The 18,248-nt window shown below is 28.9% G+C and overlaps 4 protein-coding genes across 4 annotated transcripts; 1 reads left to right on the top strand and 3 right to left on the bottom strand.

Annotated features, from left to right (window-relative positions):
* Nucleotides 1–107: 107 nt before the first annotated feature.
* On the bottom strand, nt 108–2,007 carry LOC108564765 (aladin-like). Its single transcript, XM_017923879.1, has 5 exons — nt 1,791–2,007; nt 1,134–1,679; nt 827–1,080; nt 401–766; nt 108–342 (listed from the first exon to the last, which is right to left on the bottom strand). The coding sequence occupies exons 1-5, from the start codon at nt 1,908–1,910 to the stop codon at nt 108–110; spliced, it is 1,521 nt and encodes a 506-aa protein (XP_017779368.1). The 5' UTR covers nt 1,911–2,007.
* A 56-nt stretch (nt 2,008–2,063) lies between these two features.
* On the top strand, nt 2,064–3,268 carry LOC108564768 (charged multivesicular body protein 1b). Its single transcript, XM_017923881.1, has 4 exons — nt 2,064–2,226; nt 2,438–2,701; nt 2,757–2,958; nt 3,020–3,268. Exons 1-4 carry the CDS (start codon nt 2,193–2,195, stop codon nt 3,147–3,149), a joined length of 630 nt encoding a protein of 209 aa, XP_017779370.1. The 5' UTR covers nt 2,064–2,192; the 3' UTR covers nt 3,150–3,268.
* Nucleotides 3,269–4,387: 1,119 nt separating this feature from the next.
* On the bottom strand, nt 4,388–9,568 carry LOC108564769. Its single transcript, XM_017923882.1, has 4 exons — nt 8,929–9,568; nt 8,724–8,868; nt 4,991–5,111; nt 4,388–4,911 (listed from the first exon to the last, which is right to left on the bottom strand). Exons 1-4 carry the CDS (start codon nt 9,241–9,243, stop codon nt 4,404–4,406), a joined length of 1,089 nt encoding a protein of 362 aa, XP_017779371.1. The 5' UTR covers nt 9,244–9,568; the 3' UTR covers nt 4,388–4,403.
* An 843-nt stretch (nt 9,569–10,411) lies between these two features.
* LOC108564766 (E3 ubiquitin-protein ligase MARCH8-like) lies at nt 10,412–12,588 on the bottom strand. The gene is made up of 4 exons (XM_017923880.1): nt 11,989–12,588; nt 11,799–11,931; nt 10,839–10,962; nt 10,412–10,772 (listed from the first exon to the last, which is right to left on the bottom strand). The coding sequence occupies exons 1-4, from the start codon at nt 12,301–12,303 to the stop codon at nt 10,562–10,564; spliced, it is 783 nt and encodes a 260-aa protein (XP_017779369.1). The 5' UTR covers nt 12,304–12,588; the 3' UTR covers nt 10,412–10,561.
* Nucleotides 12,589–18,248: the final 5,660 nt, after the last annotated feature.

Below are 18,248 nucleotides of genomic sequence, written 5' to 3'. Positions count from 1 at the left end.
AAATCCATCCAATGCATATTCAATTCTTGTACTATTAGTGTATTCTTAATGGCGAACAGATTTATTTGCAAAATATATGTTTTATTGAAAAAAATGTATAAATAAATTTAATTAATAAGATACGTAGAACTATTTACAGCATTTGATAAATTAAAAGAATCATAATAAGATTGTTGCTGGCTAATAATATTGGTGCTGGTATTACAGAAATCAGAATAGACGATAGGGAAATGCTGAATCCTTCCGCTCGACCATCCAATAGTCAAACAAGAGCCATGATCGAAATTCGGCTGGAAATTGATGGTGATTGGTACTTCCTCAGGACAACCAGATACCAAAAAGCTATAAAACATAATAATTAGCAATGTTTAATTGTGTATACATGTGTATTAAAAAATACCCTGGAGCAAGTTGTAAAACAGGCTGTGCTATCACGTAGAAAACGGCTACGCAATTTGTATCTTTGAAAAGCACAGCCACGTGATTTCCTCTGGTATCCCATTCCATGTATTGAACTATTCCACCAACGATGACCCCATCTATATCTACCTTACTAACATCGTACAAAGGCATTGCTTGATTGGGAGTAGTTTTAACTTCGTTTTTAAACACAAAATCGCAATTGCTAAACGGCAAAGCGTAGATAATTGGCTCTTCGTTAGATGTAAATAATAAATAGGTGCCGCATTTCGACCAGCAAGCTGTTTGTACGTAACCAGCCAAGATATTCCATTTATCAGCTAACCAGCTGTTGCATTCCCATACCCTGCATTGAAACATCAATTTAGATACGAATTTATATACATATAGATGCGATTATAAGTACCTAAAGACGCACGTGGTTGTGCCAACGAATAATTTATTACCATCAGGTGACCATTTGAGTAAACTAAGTCCTGAAGCTCCAGCTCTCTTCAAAGAACTAGTACGATCCAATTCAACGTCCCATAATAAAACTTTCGAATCGCTTGCAGCGACAGAAGCAAGAACGTCTCCTCTTGGACTCCAGCTGATACTTAGAATCATATTGTGATCAGTTCGACTTAAAATAATTGCGTGGTTCATAGACGGACGCGTTACCTAAAGATTCATTATTTGCATTGTTTGAAACAGTAAATAATTACGAAACTTACAACAGAATTAGGATCCACGTTCCAGACTATTATACCGCTCTCGCATGCAACAGCAATGTCTGAATTGGACATGGGTCTCCAAGCAATACAAGTAACATTTTTCTGTTGTTTACATTTCAAAATTGGAACCATTGTGGAATCTGTCTGATATATTCTGACTGTGTCATCTGATGTGGCCACAGCAATTTTGGGTATAGTATCATGCCATGCCATACATCTAATAGGACTTTTACTCCAGTTACGAGTTTGAGAGAACTGAGTGATAGTACTCTCACCCTTAATCAGCAACCTTGGGTTTACAATACACCTAACTTTGTGCAGTTTATTGATTACTTGCAATAAAACTTTAGCACTTGCAGATATAACAGTTTGTCTATGTGCTGATACCATTTCAATTGCTTCCATCATTCCTTGCTCATAGTAAACCTGAATTAATTGCTTTAAAAATGGAACATCTACAGGTAAAAACAAAGCTTTTCCTTCATCCATTGTCTTCACAGGATGGAGCATATCTCTAGTTATATGAATTTTTGGATGCCGGTCAATCTTAAAAAGAAACAATTTAGATTAGTTATATCAATATGTATAGGAAATTGATGTTATGTTATATGATTAATATTTTTTGGCTATAGAAATCTAACCTATTAATATACATACTGTATTGGTAAAAGCGTTAACATTAGCAAATTCGAAATTCATGGAATGTATGCGTCCATCAACTTCACAAAGAGTTAATTCACCATCGTTGGGACACGTGAAATCTTGTAAACTATTCATTTTAAACGAAGTACAGACAACGAATTTCAAACGATCTGAATTACACTTAACTGTTGCAATAATTTCAAATTTTCTTGTTTTCCTGAATCACATGTGATAGGCCACCAATTGTACCAACTAATACCAACACTAAAAATGTTTGACACATGTTATTGATAAATGTCAAAGTTTAGTCATAAATAGTCTATTTATTCCAATACAATATTTTAACATATACTCTCAGTAACAATAATAATATTGTGATTTTTATATATTAGTTACTATAGAAACGGATTTTACACAATGGGCAACGAGATGTCATCATCTGTGATGGAGAGTATCCTTTTTTTTAATATAAATATAAATATTTTATATATATAATAATATTGGGTGTAATAATTTGGACGAGGCTGCAATTTGTTTATACTTCTAACTAGAATTATCAAGGCTGCATACAAAATTCTAATTACTAGTATATGAGTCACCACTAAGAATAATTATGTTAAATATAGGTCTAATTATGAAACATTCCTTAACAACTTGATAAGAGCACTTGTTCAATTTGAAGTTTGCTGTAAAAGAGTTAGAACGCAATTCCAAGCGATGTGAAAAGGAGGAGAAACAGGAAAAAGCCAAAACCAAACAGGCCATACAGAAAGGAAACATGGAAGTTGCAAGGATACATGCAGAAAATGCTATTCGGCAAAAAAATCAAGCAATAAATTATTTAAGGATGTCAGCTAGGGTTGATGCAGTTTCTAGCAGAGTGCAGTCTGCACTCACCACTAGAAAAGTAACAAATTCTATGGCTGGTATATAAATTTATAAAATTGTATTACTCAATCATAATTATGTTTGTTTTGATAGGTGTTGTTAAGGCAATGGATGCAGCTATGAAGAGTATGAATCTTGAAAAGATTTCAAACTTGATGGATAAGTTTGAGCAACAATTTGAAGACTTGGATGTGCAAAGTGGTGTCATGGAGAATGCAATGTCACAGAATGTTACAACCATGGTACCTCAAAATGATGTGGAGAGTCTTATGCAACAAGTTGCTGATGAAGCTGGGTATGGATGGACATTGCTTTACTTTAAACAGTTTTCTAAACTATTTATATCTTATTTACAGTTTGGAACTAAACATGGAATTACCGGAAGGTGTTCAAAACACTTCCGTCGGTATTGGTACTTCCACAAATATGTCTCAGGAACAAGACGAATTGTCTCAACGTTTAGCACGATTGAGGCAAACAGAATAATTTTCACGTGGAATATATATATATATATATTTGTTATAGCGATGTAAGGCGAAAGGAAATCTTACTGTATTATAAAGATAATATATTGTTTGCTTAATAGGCATAAACAGATTTTATATTATTATTATTATTTCATACACGTTTTTCAATAAAAAAATATTTATGTATCATTTATTTTTATACACTTGTTTTCCAGAACTAAAACAAGAATGTAATTTATAGCAATAGTTTAATTAGCATTATTGTTTAAAGGACAATAACATGTCTATTTAATAATTGGCAAGGAAAAAATGCAATCAGTAAAGATTTACTAGGATGTAAGGTTTGTTGGCTAAATGTATTTGTGATAATTGCAAGAATCTAAATGTATAGTTTTGTACTAAATAAGCTCACTCTACATACACTTTCAAGAAATATATTAATTTTAATGCTAAAAATAAAGTATCCACTTATTTTTGCATACTTATATATATTAACATTGTCATGTGATTGCAAAATTATGGATGAATAAAAAAAGTCTATAATTGTTACCGCTGTTAAAATTCCCTCAATTCCTATCAATAAACCGTATATTATTTTTTTTCTGAACCATTAAAAATAATGAGTAGTAACTATTACAATAGTTTACCTTCAAATTGTGTACTGTCATCAATATATTTCATAATCTACATACCTTTTTTGACAATAGAAAATAAAGTTTTACTAATAAATTACTTTACGTAACTAATTAATTTAGTTATTAATTATTTACATATTCACTGACTAGTTAATTAATTAATACTCAAAAAAATAATTATATTGTTTAATACAAGAATAAAACTATTTTTTAATCGTTTAATTTCTTTATTTCGTTATGTTCATAAAATATAACATAGATATCAATAAATAAATATATTTCAAAGATTCTCTATTTTTCTTCAATTTATCACCAATAAGTTTTTTTTTTGTAATTCCAGAAACGAGATCACTGCAAATATAAACAATAAGAGATTGCAAATTTTCGACGAAATAAATTAGAGGATTTAATGTGATTTAATACACACATGCAATTCGAATTTTGTACTTAGATTTTAAGCAAAACATTATACAGACTAAATATAACATATAACAATCGACATAAAAATGATATTGAACAGCGATTATGAACACCTCTAAATACATATATAGATATATACACAGAATATAAATATATAATTTTATTAAAAAATAAAATAATAATAATAAAGTATGTATGTTTGATTTTTTTTCTTTCATTCATACAAGCAAGTTCTCACTGCTGGCACTTAAGTTGGGCAGCGACTTGAATACGGGTTTGGGCTTGATCTTTTCATTCTTGGATCCTAAACCTTCGCCAGAGCTGTGCGTGCACCTTTTGCTGTACTCCACATCGAGCGCTAATATTTCCTGTATATTTAATTCTAAAGCATCGCACGAGTTCTCACCGATACTGGACTTCTCGTGCAACTCTGTTTTGTGTTCTACCGGTGTATTATTATCAGACTTATCAGTTACACCATAGGACGCCGTACTGCTACTATCACTTTTCATAAAATCAGAACTCTTACTGCGCTCGTCTTCGAAGACGTAACAAGATTCAACCGGCTGCTCGTTCCGAGGGCGCACATTGTATTCGACGTTGGCCACGACTTGAGATTGAGATAATTCACCTCCGACATTGTATACCGGACTAATTGTCATCCGAAGAGTTGGGGATGGTGGCGGTGGTAAAACCTTTTCAGGTGCATTCTGTACCAAGATTATTCTAAAACATCAATTCGTATTCCGTTAAGACTAATATACTACAATAATAAAAGAAAACATTATTAACTAGTCAAATTTACCTGTTATGAGCTTTCCATCTCGAAAACAAATGTAAGTACTGTCTGCATTGGATGTACATGAAAACGGCACCTCCAGTGAATCCCACCGCTACGACGGCTAATTTTGTCCAAAACGGCCATGCTGCAACGGAAATAGAATAAATATGTAATAATAATCAACCCAATTTAATATGAAGCTCTCATTCGGAGAGTAAAAAAGCTTTGCTATGCTGCCAGGATCTATTTCTGCGGCGATGCATAATCTGTTACGAGAACAAATAGCTAGCCATTTTTTTGGTTGGCAAAATAACACGCGAAAACATTTATGGAAACAACACAATTTATATTGAATTATTAATATTTTTTTCTAATAAACACAACACAGTAGATGTTTCACTATTTATCAATAACAAACTTCTATTTTCTCATTACCTTTTTATGTTTACTGTATTATTAATAAGCTGCAAAGTAACGGACGATTAAAAAAGATGCAATTTACTGTAATTAACTGAAGCAATCATGAGAATTTTCCTGACATTACAAAAGTAGTATGAGACGATAAAGGACTTTGAATCAATAAAAACGTACGAAGAGCACCATCGCTTATTGACTATGCGTATAAATATTATCATTAACGTGTCGATTTATAAATTCCCATCCATTATTTCATGTCCATAGTAGCTCGGTCACGTCGAGGGGATATAAATACATTTTTGTGTACGCATTTTTGAATTGCAGGAAGGACCAACTCACCAAAACCATCCAAAATTCCATGCTAATGCAACCGCGAGAAACTTACGGCTTTAAAAAAACAATAACATTCTATTTATAGAGGTATCAAGGTTATCGAATTTAATTACTGGAGGTGTTCAATTGATATAAGATCGTAATAAAATAAATACTTTCCGTGTTTCATAACAGCAAAAGTCATAATAAAAAGCAATTATCGCTTCTTTTATTAATTTGACGATATAATTTATGAAGAAAAAATAATTTATTTAAATTTGTTCAATAAAATTAGTTAGTTATAATTTCTGCATATAATAATTATATATCAAAAAAATATTGTTTTTATTTAAATATAGCAAACATTATTTGAAATCTTCCTAGTTATAGATTCTTTTCAATTAAAACAGTTGACCTTTTGATTTCTCGCCCCTAGGCATATTTTTTTTATTCATTAAGTTGATATATTTTTTTCTAAATGTGTTTACCATAGACAGTAATAATTAAATCTTTTATTACTTTTTAATTGTTTTTGTTATTTATAATTGCACAACAAACAATCCGCGAATGCTATTTTTGCCCATAAACGTGAAAAGAGCAATTGTTTCTTAAATCGAGGTCAACTTAAAAATTCGACAAGCAAACAGGAACATTATTTATGCAGTCGCATGTTCTTTTTTATAGACAGAAATATCAAAAGTCAAGACCAAATTATTCAAAATTGACAGTGCGCTAACCCTGTAGATATTATTTATAAGTACAATGAAACTTAAGGACAAAAATTAATTGTAAGAAAAATGATTCGCTTAACGAGCGCTTACGCGCCTGCTACATCAATTTGCTACATATTATATGTATTTTTGAATATGTTCCACTATACGAGTAAAAATCCTGAAATTTTGAAACGGATTAAACTCGGTTCCACTGTAAACCAATCATTCAGTATTTATAATACACAAATATAAACAGCTATTAGCAAATAATTTGCAAGTTTTATTCGAAATGCATATTGGATCCAAAATATATAATGTTAATATTTTCAAGTGTAAAAGCATACTTTCGATTACGAAATAAATCAATACAGTGAAAATTCTTGTAGTTATCAACATTTTCGTGCTAAAACGCTATCAGTAAATTTTGATGAATATACCTGAAGTGATAATATTCACATAAAATATATAATCTTGTCAATGCGGCTTTACTGTATGATTTAGATAAGTGAACGTCTCAAGACCCTCACTATCAGACTATATCTTCCAAGGTTAAACACCATAATAAAGATAGTAGGTATATTATGTAGATAATATTTTTAAAAGTCAAAACAATGATGAGAAAATAACAATATTTTTTTAACTGTACAACAATTTACACTGCACCTCATTTTTTAAATTACTAATTAAATGTACGCAAGATAGATACAGTCCGTTAGTCAGTCTTGCAATTAAATTAGTTAGTCATGCCATCAAGTGATGGCATACACAGTTCTGAATTTAGGCAGGTGTCTAATTACAATCATATTTGTAGTGCGATGTATAATTGTTCGTCTGTGCAACGAGAAAAACAAAATAAAGATTTACTGTAAAACAAAGTGACGATAATAATAAGACTACACATAAACACTGTCTCGGAATTCTTATACAAATATTAATATCAAATAAATAACATTTAACAATATGCAATTGTCGATGATTTTCTACTAAATACCTTGCAAAATAATAATATGGCATTTAAAAAAATGTATGTATTATTCGTTTGAATAAAATTGCAAATTCATCCCATGCATGAATGCATGTTAAATGTGTATATAACTATATTTTATCAAGAAATAAGAGGCATTTCTCATTGTTTCTGAGCTTACAATTGCGCAAAATCAACGTTTATCATTTTACGATTAGCGTACATTTTTAGAACAAATTATATCGCACATATTTCCAAGATTTACTGAAACTTACTTATTATTTTATTTTTTTTATAAAATACGTTATATAATTTTTGTACGTGCAAAAATTGATGTCATACATTTATTTATTTTTGCTTTAATTAAAGAAACTCTTTAATCTTAAATTCATGAATTATGTCATAATTATTATTAGCTAAAACATAGATAAACTATTATAATTTACTTGTGTATACCTTAGTTAACCTTTATATCGCTTATAAGAAAATTAATTATGTTTAATGTCTCTAACTAACGTAAAACATACTAATTAAATGTCAGAAGAAATATAAATAATGGAATGGCGTGCACGATAAGAAATATCTGAATTGTCTACATATTTAGTAATAGCTTTCATTAAAGCATTTAATATTTCATTTGTAGCTATCACCAAAATCTGTTTATTGTAATTATATAGATGTATTTGAAACAATTTGCGTACTTTTTATAAGTAAATCATTAAAACAAGTTATTGTTGAAAAATCCATGCTAATTAGGTTTATAAATGCGTATATCTTAGCCGTAGGTGCCTAATTATATTACATTAACATATGACAATAACTAATTAATAGAAAAATTGAATGTAAACATAGAATGTGTAAGCATTTTTATAGATATATCTCGCTGGTTGGGCATTTACCACGTGGTTACTGTGCACATTATTTGAAGCGTCAGAATTAGTATTTTCCGAAAATCACAACTATTCGTTCAACTATGTATCGAATTCATATTTGTTTATATAATTCAATATAATATATTAATGTGCTAATTATGACTATATAGGAAAAAATATGATTTATCAATGGTTCAAAGAATTATAATGAAATTATTTACATTTACAATTTACATATTGTATGTGCTATGGTCTTATGACTTTGAAACTACTAATCTATGATATATTCATTTCAAGTCTTTCTGTTTTGAAAAACATTTGAGAAATAAATGTTATATTTATGAAGTATACACACAATAACACTTATAACAATGTTGTTTGTGAGCAAATTTATAAAAAAAAAAAGAAACTAATAAATTTGTAAATTGAAAACAATTTATTTTTAAATGTGTGAAAATTCCATTGATAATATAACTCACCAATTAAACCTTTGTGGACCTCTTCAGCTGCTCGATCAAGAAGTACAAAAAGTGACCAGATCACACAAACTGCAGCAACAAAATGAAACAGTATAGCACAAAGCAACCTCCTCCTTTCAATACTGCTCATTTCTAATCTTCTCCACTGAAAAATGACTCCAATGATAAAGACACAAGTACAGGGTCATCTTGAATGTGAACTTACTTCTCCAATAGGTTTAATTTTTGTATGAAGAATAAAATGAAACTTGCAAAGCTCACAAGATCTAGTGTCAGAGGCTGCAAGCCATTGCTGCAGGCATGTCTGATGGACATACTTCAAGCTTCCAGCACAGTAGCATGGGGACAAGAGAGGATTGTCCAAATCAGCTTCACAGTGACATATTCTACATATATCACCATTGGAATTTGAAATATTCGAGATAGATCCATTCAGATCTACATCAGCCCTCTTGACATCACAGAATATTGTGGTAGACTGTATCTCACTGTGTTTAACTTTGATGAATTGCTCAGGCATTCTACTGATTGATGTTTACTACGAGATTTCGTTTATCAATGCACAGCAACAACAAAAGGAACCACTGTGAACATTTTTTTTTCTCTTGATGATTTCTTCCTACACTCAAAACACTTCTTTTGGCAGAAAATAAACTTATGTAAATAACTGATGCTGTTTTATTGAAGCAGTTTAAGCAGGGTGAACGATACTGATGTTTGTCACTGTTTGTGATACGAACGGTTCATTTTCGCCGGAGTTATCTGACTTGAGATTGCTTTTAGAATGGTTTCATTCCATTATTGTATGTTGAATAAACTCAAACTGACAAACGTCAAAATATTATAGACTGCACTGTTGTCACCTCTTCAGGAAAATATCCGTCAGCTGTGCTCAGTTGCCAATTCTCTTATAATTCTTATCTTAAAATGCTATTATATAAGATATGCATTCTACACAACTTACTTGTAACTAAGGTTGCCGCTTCGGAGCCGCATCTGGCTCTTTGGATGAGTAATTGTAGCCACGGTATCTTTGTTGTGCGGCTCCGTAAACTATAACATATAAATTTTGTCCAATATTTAATTATTATTATTGATAAACACTAATTACTCCTATATCTATCAAATACATTATTTCAAAGAAATAACAAATAAAAGATTTATATAATTGTCAAATTTGTATTAATAATTAAACTAAATCAAACATGGTTATGATATATAGACATGCAACAAAATTATAGATTTAATTAATTATTTATTTCACTTTTATACGAATTATTACAGTATTGTTAGTAGTTAGAATGCAGAATTTATTAATATAATACCATCAAAATCTTCTTAAGATAATAAGAAAAACTGCTTTGTTTAATTCCATTGTAACAATGAACAGTTGAGAGGAATTACTAAAATATGTAAAGTACATTTAGAATGTTTATTTCATGAAATTTGTCAAATACATATACTTTCAAATATTTTTTCTTAAATTAATTTAGATTTTATTCCTATTAGTTTTCAAATTGATATAAACAAATATTATGTATTTATGCATTAAAAACTATAATATTAATCATATATTTCTTTTTGAATATTTTACTTAATTTAATTTATATTTTAATCCAATTAAAAGTAAGCACATTAAGCATGTAATAAACAACTACACATAATATAAAACATAACATAATGTGCTAAATTCGAGATACACAAAGTGCGCTTATAGTTTAAACTTAAACTCATTATTTATACATATATTCTACACAGATTTACAAATATTTTCATAAATATACACCGATTAAAACTAAAATACTGAATGCAAGTACATTTACACATACTTCAGCAGTTTAATATTTATAAATAATGTTGGATTTCTGATTTACGTATACGTGGCAAATTACTAATTTGTTTACATTGCGACGACCATCAGGAATGAGGCCCGGTTGACGTCTATTACCTTCGACATTGTTATCAAGAATTTCAATTATCTTGGGTCCGGAAGGATGACCTCCTCTAACTGGTACCAAATTCATAGGTGCATTGTACATATAGTTCATTCTGAAATGATAAAAATTGTATAAATAAAGTGATTTCTTTTTTAAATGCTAAACAAATTCTAATCACCCGTTATTTTCGACATCTTGCTGGTTGAAACAATTGCACTGACATTTGTATTGATACCAGAGCATATATGCACTGAACCAGAATCCTGATGATATGGTGATTATTTGAATCCAAAATGGTATAGCTGTAACAAAAAAAAAAGTATATTAGATAAATGAATAATTTTGGTTATTTAAAAATATAATCTGTGATATATCTTATTATTAGATGAATATGCATGTGTTATTAATAAGAATTAATTTGCGTCATATTTCATGGTAAAATAATAATGTTTACATAGACGTATAATTTTAAACCAACAAATATTTTGTTCTAACAAACAAAACATTATAATTCTCAAACTGCAATAACATTAATTGGAAATGCTGTTTTAAACACTAATTTAAATAAATATGTTGTGTCTACTATCGTTTTTTTTTTGCAGCAATTATCATTCATTTGAATGGATTTCGGCTCGACTTTAAATAACATTCTTAAAATGCATAATTTGCACACAAATTATAGTAGGATCGCTTTACAAACTTTTACTCTGGCGTCTAGATTTATTGCTTCTTATTTTAATACCAGCACAATGCAAAAACACACTTAATGTTTACTGTTTAGAAGTGATTGTAATTGGATGTATTTGCAATTGATATAAATGATTATGTATACAATCTTGAATAAAAACCTGAACATTTTAAAAGCAAGAAATAAATTATTTGTAAAGTTAGAAAACTATTTTTATATTCGCGATTGAAAAATGTGTACATAAACTGTGTGGCCTTCAATAAACGCAGTATATTTTATTAAACTACATTCAAAACAACTTTATTCGTGTGAATAAATTGATTGAGCTAAGGTAGTAGAACGGGTCAACACGCGTCTTAATTACGTGATTTTGATTATATAAAATGGAAACGTCGTAATTACATTTGAAATAATTATTAACAATGTATACAATTTACTTATATATCTTACCATCAAAACCTCCATGATCTCTGTTAAATTCATGAACTGAAATTACAAAAATGGACGTGACGACACAGCCGCCTAACAAAATGTGCAAGCAGATAATGAAATGCAACCAAATGCTTATTTCGTGGTTCCTCAACTGAAAATTAATATGTGCAGGAAGAATCGATCATTATAGCAACATGAAGCAACTTACTCGTCTAATGGCTTGACTCTTTAAATGAGGGAAGCGAAATTTGCAAAGCTCACAAGATCTCGATTTGGAGGTTGTAAGCCATTGCTGCAGACAAGCAGTATGGACAAATTTCAAGCTTCCAGTGCACTTGCATGGTGATATCAAAGCGTTCACATCACCTTCACAGTGGCATATTCTGCAAGAATCACCACTCAAATTTAGGGCGTTCAGGGTCGCTCCATTCAGATCATCGCCATATTTTTCAATATCACTGAAAATGATATTGTTCGACGGTTTGCCAGCGTGTTCTTTAACACTGACCAATTGATTGGACATGATAACTGAATATATTATCAGAAAAGAACGGATGTAATCGCCGCAATATTTGTATCCTCTATATATATCTAATTAGCTACGACCATATGTAAGACACCTTAAATAAAATTGATTTTTTTAGTAGATTCGAACACTGATCAGTTTAAGGATTATTAAATGAAACCAGTATCGTTTTGTTAATGCTCGTGTGCTACTCTCTTGAGCTTTTATTTCGAGTATTTTTTAACAGATCCTTGCAAGTTAAGTACAAGGATTACGTCAAAATATCTAACTCGCAGCACTGTTGTCGGCTGAACATGAAAGTTAAAATCGACAGTGCTTGGTTGCCGACTCCAATTAAATTGTTGTTATGCAATCAACGCGACAGAGCCGCATCTTTGGTTGCTCTCCGTTACGTAACGTGACGACGAAAATATCAATTTAAAATGATCAATTCCTATTAATCTCGTTTATTGGAAAACACTGCTTATTAACTAAATTATTCATGAAGAAGCGAAAACGTCTTAATTATACTGAAGCATCCTAAGATGTTCATGTACCGTGACTAAATGATTAAAGACAGTTTTATAATTATCTTTAAATATTCAATATCCAATATTAAAAATGTATCTCATGAATTTCTCTAAATTTATAAAACAGAAATATTGACAGTTTTAAATTTATTCACAACAATAATTTTTTTTTAAACATCAATTTGAATCTATAATATCACATTAAAAATAAACATAATTTGTAATAAAAGTTGGAATATAATTTTGCACGTTTATTGAAACTCAATCATTATTGATTTACTGCTTGTTTTTCCTAAGACGTCAGAGAACTTATCACGATGACGTTAAAGAATTCATCGGCTAATTATAAGTTTTGTGGAAATACGCGAAGGAAGACTTATTGTTTCAACTAACACACATATTTTATACAATGTGTAATGCTATATTTAAAGTATTTTAATTAAAATAAGGCTTCCGCCTTGAAGAAACCTTCTGTTTAAATTTATATTATTGATTGAGCTCGGTCGCTTCGAGTATCAGCTTTTATTAATTACATGCGTACGTTTTCTTTAAAAAAAGGTAAGATCATTGCTGCTCTCAGAATTATTGCTTTTACATTGCAGCGTTAATGTATGCAAATTGTTAATCCAAATATGCAAGTAATGTCAATGTCGTCGTTTAATGACAAACAAATAATTTACGAATTTAGCATACAATTTATATATTAAATACTTTAAACATGATACTTCATAACAAGAGTTAAGCAACGTATGACGCGGATTGGTGACTGTTAAAAACCAATGCGATTTGTCACAGTTTTAATAATTGATGAATTATCTCAAGGAAAACTTCTTAACAACTTTAATTGTTAATACTATTTTACTTATTTTAATTGTTCTAAATATAAATCCACATGGATTATAATTGTATTAAGGTTTCATTGCCGCAGCTTCATTTATATATATTTTTTTTTTTTGTTGAGAGGATGTCGAGAAGAAGAAGAAAAAGAGGTATTTCCCAGGAGGAAGGTTTTTTTATCCTACGGGAGCTTTAACCCTACGGGCACCCTTCCTTCAACCAGCATACAGTTCGGCAGCCGGCCGCTGACTCTCAGGACTAGTCTGTAGTTGCAGTCATCCCATCTTCTCTACGCCGGAAGTTCAAGAAACGGTGTGCAATGATAATACAATATTATTAATTAAATAACCTTTTACTAATCAAACAATTATGTAATATATAAAAAGATACGACAAAAACGATACAAAAAATGTAATATGAGAATTAAATCTCATTAATGATACTTTTTATTTTCATTACGTCTAAACAATTTTTTTTTTATATAAATGCATAATAAAATAAATATTTGTTATATTAATACATCTAAAATTAAAGAAAATGATACAAACAAAAATTATATTATATAAATATGAATAAATGTAATAGTTTTTAAAAATTAGTTGCAAAATAAATGCAATTTTAGTTTGATAATAATACAATATGCATTAAAAATGAATGAATAATATTTATACAAGAGAAAAATTAATAATATTTGATAAATATTACAATATTTCTTTGTTATTTATTAAATGAAATAAATAAAAATCTGTCGTTTTTACTTTTTATTTCATTTCATATTGCTCTATGTAAATGTATATAGTAAATATGAATTTATTTAAAAAAAATATTTTTATTTAATTATTATTGTAATGAAACTGTGAATAATAATTATTAACTTTTTTTATTAAATCTATTTAGATTAACTATTTGGAAATATAATTTTGTTTATGATTTTTTTAAATAAACCTTGTACAAGATTACATAAATTGATACTAATTATGTTTTTAATTAATTTAACTGCTTATCATACAAAAATGACGAATTTCTCATTATAATACACTTAAATTTATATCTACTAGATTGATTTTGTTATATACTTTTACATATTTTTTTATTAATGTAGTAACGTTTATAATTTGATGTTAGCAATCATTAACAATAATTTTCGTTTAAATATATTCAAAGTATATGATAATTTTGACCACATACATTTTCATACTTTGTGAAAGTGACCTAAGTCTAATTCATTATTGATAATATCCAAAAGTACAGATCTTCAAATTTCTGAAGGCAGTAATGAAGATAATTTTAATTATTTTGTAGTCATTATTTTTACCGGAAGGTAATATGAAAATGAATCAAGAGGATTTCATATCAACAAAATGTTTGTGGGGCGCAGATTTTAAAAGATTAAAGAATTCTAACGAAGAAACAATAAATTGATTGTAAATATGCCTAGATACGTTTGTTGAGAATTGAACCATATAACATTTTCTAAGAGAACCATAGATGAGAATACAGAGTTTCAAATACTGGCAGATGACTTCTTTAAATCTCTCTCGCATACACAAAATATAGATGAGAAGTAAATTGTTATGTAATTTATATAGTTAGAAGATTACATGAATTGCATAAATTGTATTTTTAAAACTATATAACATAAATTGGGTATTCTTTTTTCAATTTCAAACTATTTTAAACTATGTCGAATGAACTTGTCCTCTTTCAAATTTTTATCGCATACACAAAATGTAGATGAGCAGTAAATTGTTATGTAATTTATGTAGTTAGAAGATTTTCTGAATTACATAAATTTTGTTTTTGAAGTGATATAAAGAAATATAAAATAAAATATTTTAAACTATGTTGAAAGGACTTGAGCTCTTTCATAATAAATCTAATTGTTAATTTTTAAAGTGGTTTAATTCCATTTGTGACAAGAAAACACATATTATTCACTTAATAATTGCTACTCTCTTACATACACTTAAACAGTGTCAATGTTAATATGAATTATAGCAAATGCCACTCAATCTAAGCTATTGCTATCTGCATTTCATATATTTGAAATAAATATCGACAAATTTGTGAAAACTATATTTGTTAAGTTTAAGAAACTAATAAACTATGAATTGTCAAAAAAATAATAAATTTATGTCAAACTTACATCTAAATTTGCTTCAATCAAAGAAGTAAAATATATCTTAATTTGTGTGTTTCTTACATAATTAAAGATATCTCGTATAAATAATACAATAAACCATTATATATGATCACCGTCTTTCTTCCCAATTATAACTATTTATCATAAATATGAAGTTTAACTTGAAATACTTTCGTTACAAAGAGAACCAAAATACCTAACTGAAATATGTATTAATTTATTTTTAATAATAGTGATATAAAAAAAAAGTAATTTGTCAGAACAAATTAAATTTAACAAGTCAAATTTTATTTACCAAAAAAAAATAAAAAATAAACATTTAAATACAAACGATTCTCCAGTTTGAAAAAATAAACAAAATAGATATTAAAATATACGTTTGAATAGATTGTAAGCCGGGATGGTAGCGAGCGCGGCGTACAGCGGCACATCCAGAAGAAGTTGCGCAGCGCCAGCCGCTGCCTCTGTGACCGCTTCGGTGGATCCACCAGCTGCTGCTGCTGCTGGTGCATCGTCGGCCATGGCGACAGACAGGTAGAACATCAGTAAAACCAATGCGCAAAACAGTTTGCGAAGGCCCATCTCTACAAAAGATTATTTATATTTACACGCGCGCACACAGACGGATCAGTGTCGACAATTGCGGATCGATTGAACTCACCTAATAATATTTAATAAATGTTGGAACTATTTGTAGAAAAATTTAACAGTTGTTCCAATGAATGTTACTGATAATTGATATTGATCAAAATATCAAACAAGATTGCTATAGCAATGCGTTTCTCCTTTTTTCCTGATCACAGCCTACGACCCCTAAACGCACGATTGTTTCCAATCCAAACAGGAAATTTCTGACAGTTGTTTACAATTTTTTTAATAAACTTCAATTTTTCTGTCATATATTATAAAATAGTAACAGAAAACAACAAAATACAAAAAAAATCATAAGGATCAAAAAATAAATGTATATAATGATTAGATTTAAAGTGGATTAGAGTGAAGATATGTTTAAAACCACGTTTTCCATACGAATATTAACATTTTATTTATTTTTATAGATATTTGAAGATATACTTTAGATATTGAAGAATTTGGGTTCTTTGGAATTAACAATTGGTAAGAATATTTCGAATATCGAAAGCTAAGTTTTCTTAATAATTTCAATTAAAGAATTACGAGAAATAATTTCTTTACATCATTTTAACATATATTTGTTACATGAAAACATGTGTGTTTATTATAAATTATTGTTATTATAATAAAATAATGTTTCTTGTTTAATGTAAACTTTATGAAAAATTGCAAGTTAAAAATAATAATTATCTTGTATTATATTTCAGATTGATATGATATAATAGTTACAATATTAGAAAGTTAGTTTAAAAACACGATACAAATTAATCTCTCTTGAAATTAATAAAATGAGATCCAATAAAAGACATGTATTTAGTTTTTTTTTAACAACTCATAAAAGCATAATTATTTTTATGGTCAGAGTACATCAATCACAGCCATTAATCAGAAACAAGTAATCACATTTTAATTTGTATAATTAATAACCATCAAAACATTAAAGTAATTAATTATATAATGAAGGTAATTTATCTATTTGCTCAGTTTTATTGGTCTTAAGTTGTGACAAAGTACAAAGTTTTTTTGCGTTTTTATAATTATTTCAGTTTATAAAATTAAAATATTTTACAATAATTATAAAAATTAATTGTACTTTGTTAAGGAATATATAAATTATATTAATCTTAAATATTAGCTAATATAGTAAAAGGTAAATATAAATTGTAGTTAAACATGAATTGGTTATTTTTTATTGCTTATATTTTTATTATTCTTACGTTATTTTCAGCAATTGGAAATACGGAAATGCGTCTACAATAATTATTGCCAGTCGTTGCAGTTGTTCGTTAAAAATTAACGAAATAAATCAAATGCGTTCGGCATGCATTCAATTCGATTCAAATGCACATACGTATGTTCTATTGACACAGGCTGTTTTTGAAGTGTGTTCTTAACAAAAGGTACGCAAGCTGCTGTTCTTGGCGGGAATCTTGTAAATGGTCAGCTTGCCGGAGAGAGAGACTCCAAGACGTCTGCAAGACTCATATGACATAACGACTCCTTCATACAAAAGATAAGAACACAAAAAGGTATTTTTTTTTTTCGGAAAGAAAAAGAAATTTTTCTATGGATTGGAAATGTGCCAATATGACTTAGCGCACGATTCCGTATTGAAAGGACTTACCTAACCAGCGGACCTAAATCATTCTTATAGGAATACAAAAGGTGATCAATGCCAAAAAATAAATTGTATTGTATTGTGTACTTAATTTTGTTTATAAAAATTTATTAGAAATTTTATACTTAACTAATAACGTTTTTTTTTTAAATTTTATATAACATAAGAAAATAAATAATAATCCATATAATATAGAATTATT

Source organism: Nicrophorus vespilloides, unplaced genomic scaffold (assembly GCF_001412225.1).
Source record: "Nicrophorus vespilloides isolate i.1.1-1 unplaced genomic scaffold, Nicve_v1.0, whole genome shotgun sequence".
In the NCBI taxonomy this organism is placed as follows: Eukaryota; Metazoa; Arthropoda; class Insecta; order Coleoptera; family Silphidae; genus Nicrophorus; species Nicrophorus vespilloides.
The sequence above is the reverse complement of the archived record's forward strand: the minus strand, read 5'-3'. Positions and strand labels throughout refer to the sequence as shown.

Coding starts and splice junctions, on each gene's coding strand:
- LOC108564768 (XM_017923881.1), top strand. CDS start 2,193: ATGGGCAACGAGATGTCATCATCTGTGATGGAGA. Junction 2,227..2,437: donor GTCATCATCTGTGATGGAGA/GTATCCTTTTTT, acceptor CAACTTGATAAG/AGCACTTGTTCAATTTGAAG. Junction 2,959..3,019: donor CAAGTTGCTGATGAAGCTGG/GTATGGATGGAC, acceptor TCTTATTTACAG/TTTGGAACTAAACATGGAAT.
- LOC108564765 (XM_017923879.1), bottom strand. CDS start 1,910: ATGAATAGTTTACAAGATTTCACGTGTCCCAACGATGGTGAATTAACT. Junction 1,680..1,790: donor TTAACGCTTTTACCAATACA/GTATGTATATTA, acceptor TTTCTTTTTAAG/ATTGACCGGCATCCAAAAAT. Junction 1,081..1,133: donor ACGTGGATCCTAATTCTGTT/GTAAGTTTCGTA, acceptor ATGAATCTTTAG/GTAACGCGTCCGTCTATGAA.
- LOC108564766 (XM_017923880.1), bottom strand. CDS start 12,303: ATGTCCAATCAATTGGTCAGTGTTAAAGAACACGCTGGCAAACCGTCG. Junction 11,932..11,988: donor AGAGTCAAGCCATTAGACGA/GTAAGTTGCTTC, acceptor ATTAATTTTCAG/TTGAGGAACCACGAAATAAG. Junction 10,963..11,798: donor AGATCATGGAGGTTTTGATG/GTAAGATATATA, acceptor TTTTTGTTACAG/CTATACCATTTTGGATTCAA.
- LOC108564769 (XM_017923882.1), bottom strand. CDS start 9,243: ATGCCTGAGCAATTCATCAAAGTTAAACACAGTGAGATACAGTCTACC. Junction 5,112..8,723: donor GGTCCACAAAGGTTTAATTG/GTGAGTTATATT, acceptor TTTCCGTTGCAG/CATGGCCGTTTTGGACAAAA. Junction 4,912..4,990: donor AGATGGAAAGCTCATAACAG/GTAAATTTGACT, acceptor TTGATGTTTTAG/AATAATCTTGGTACAGAATG.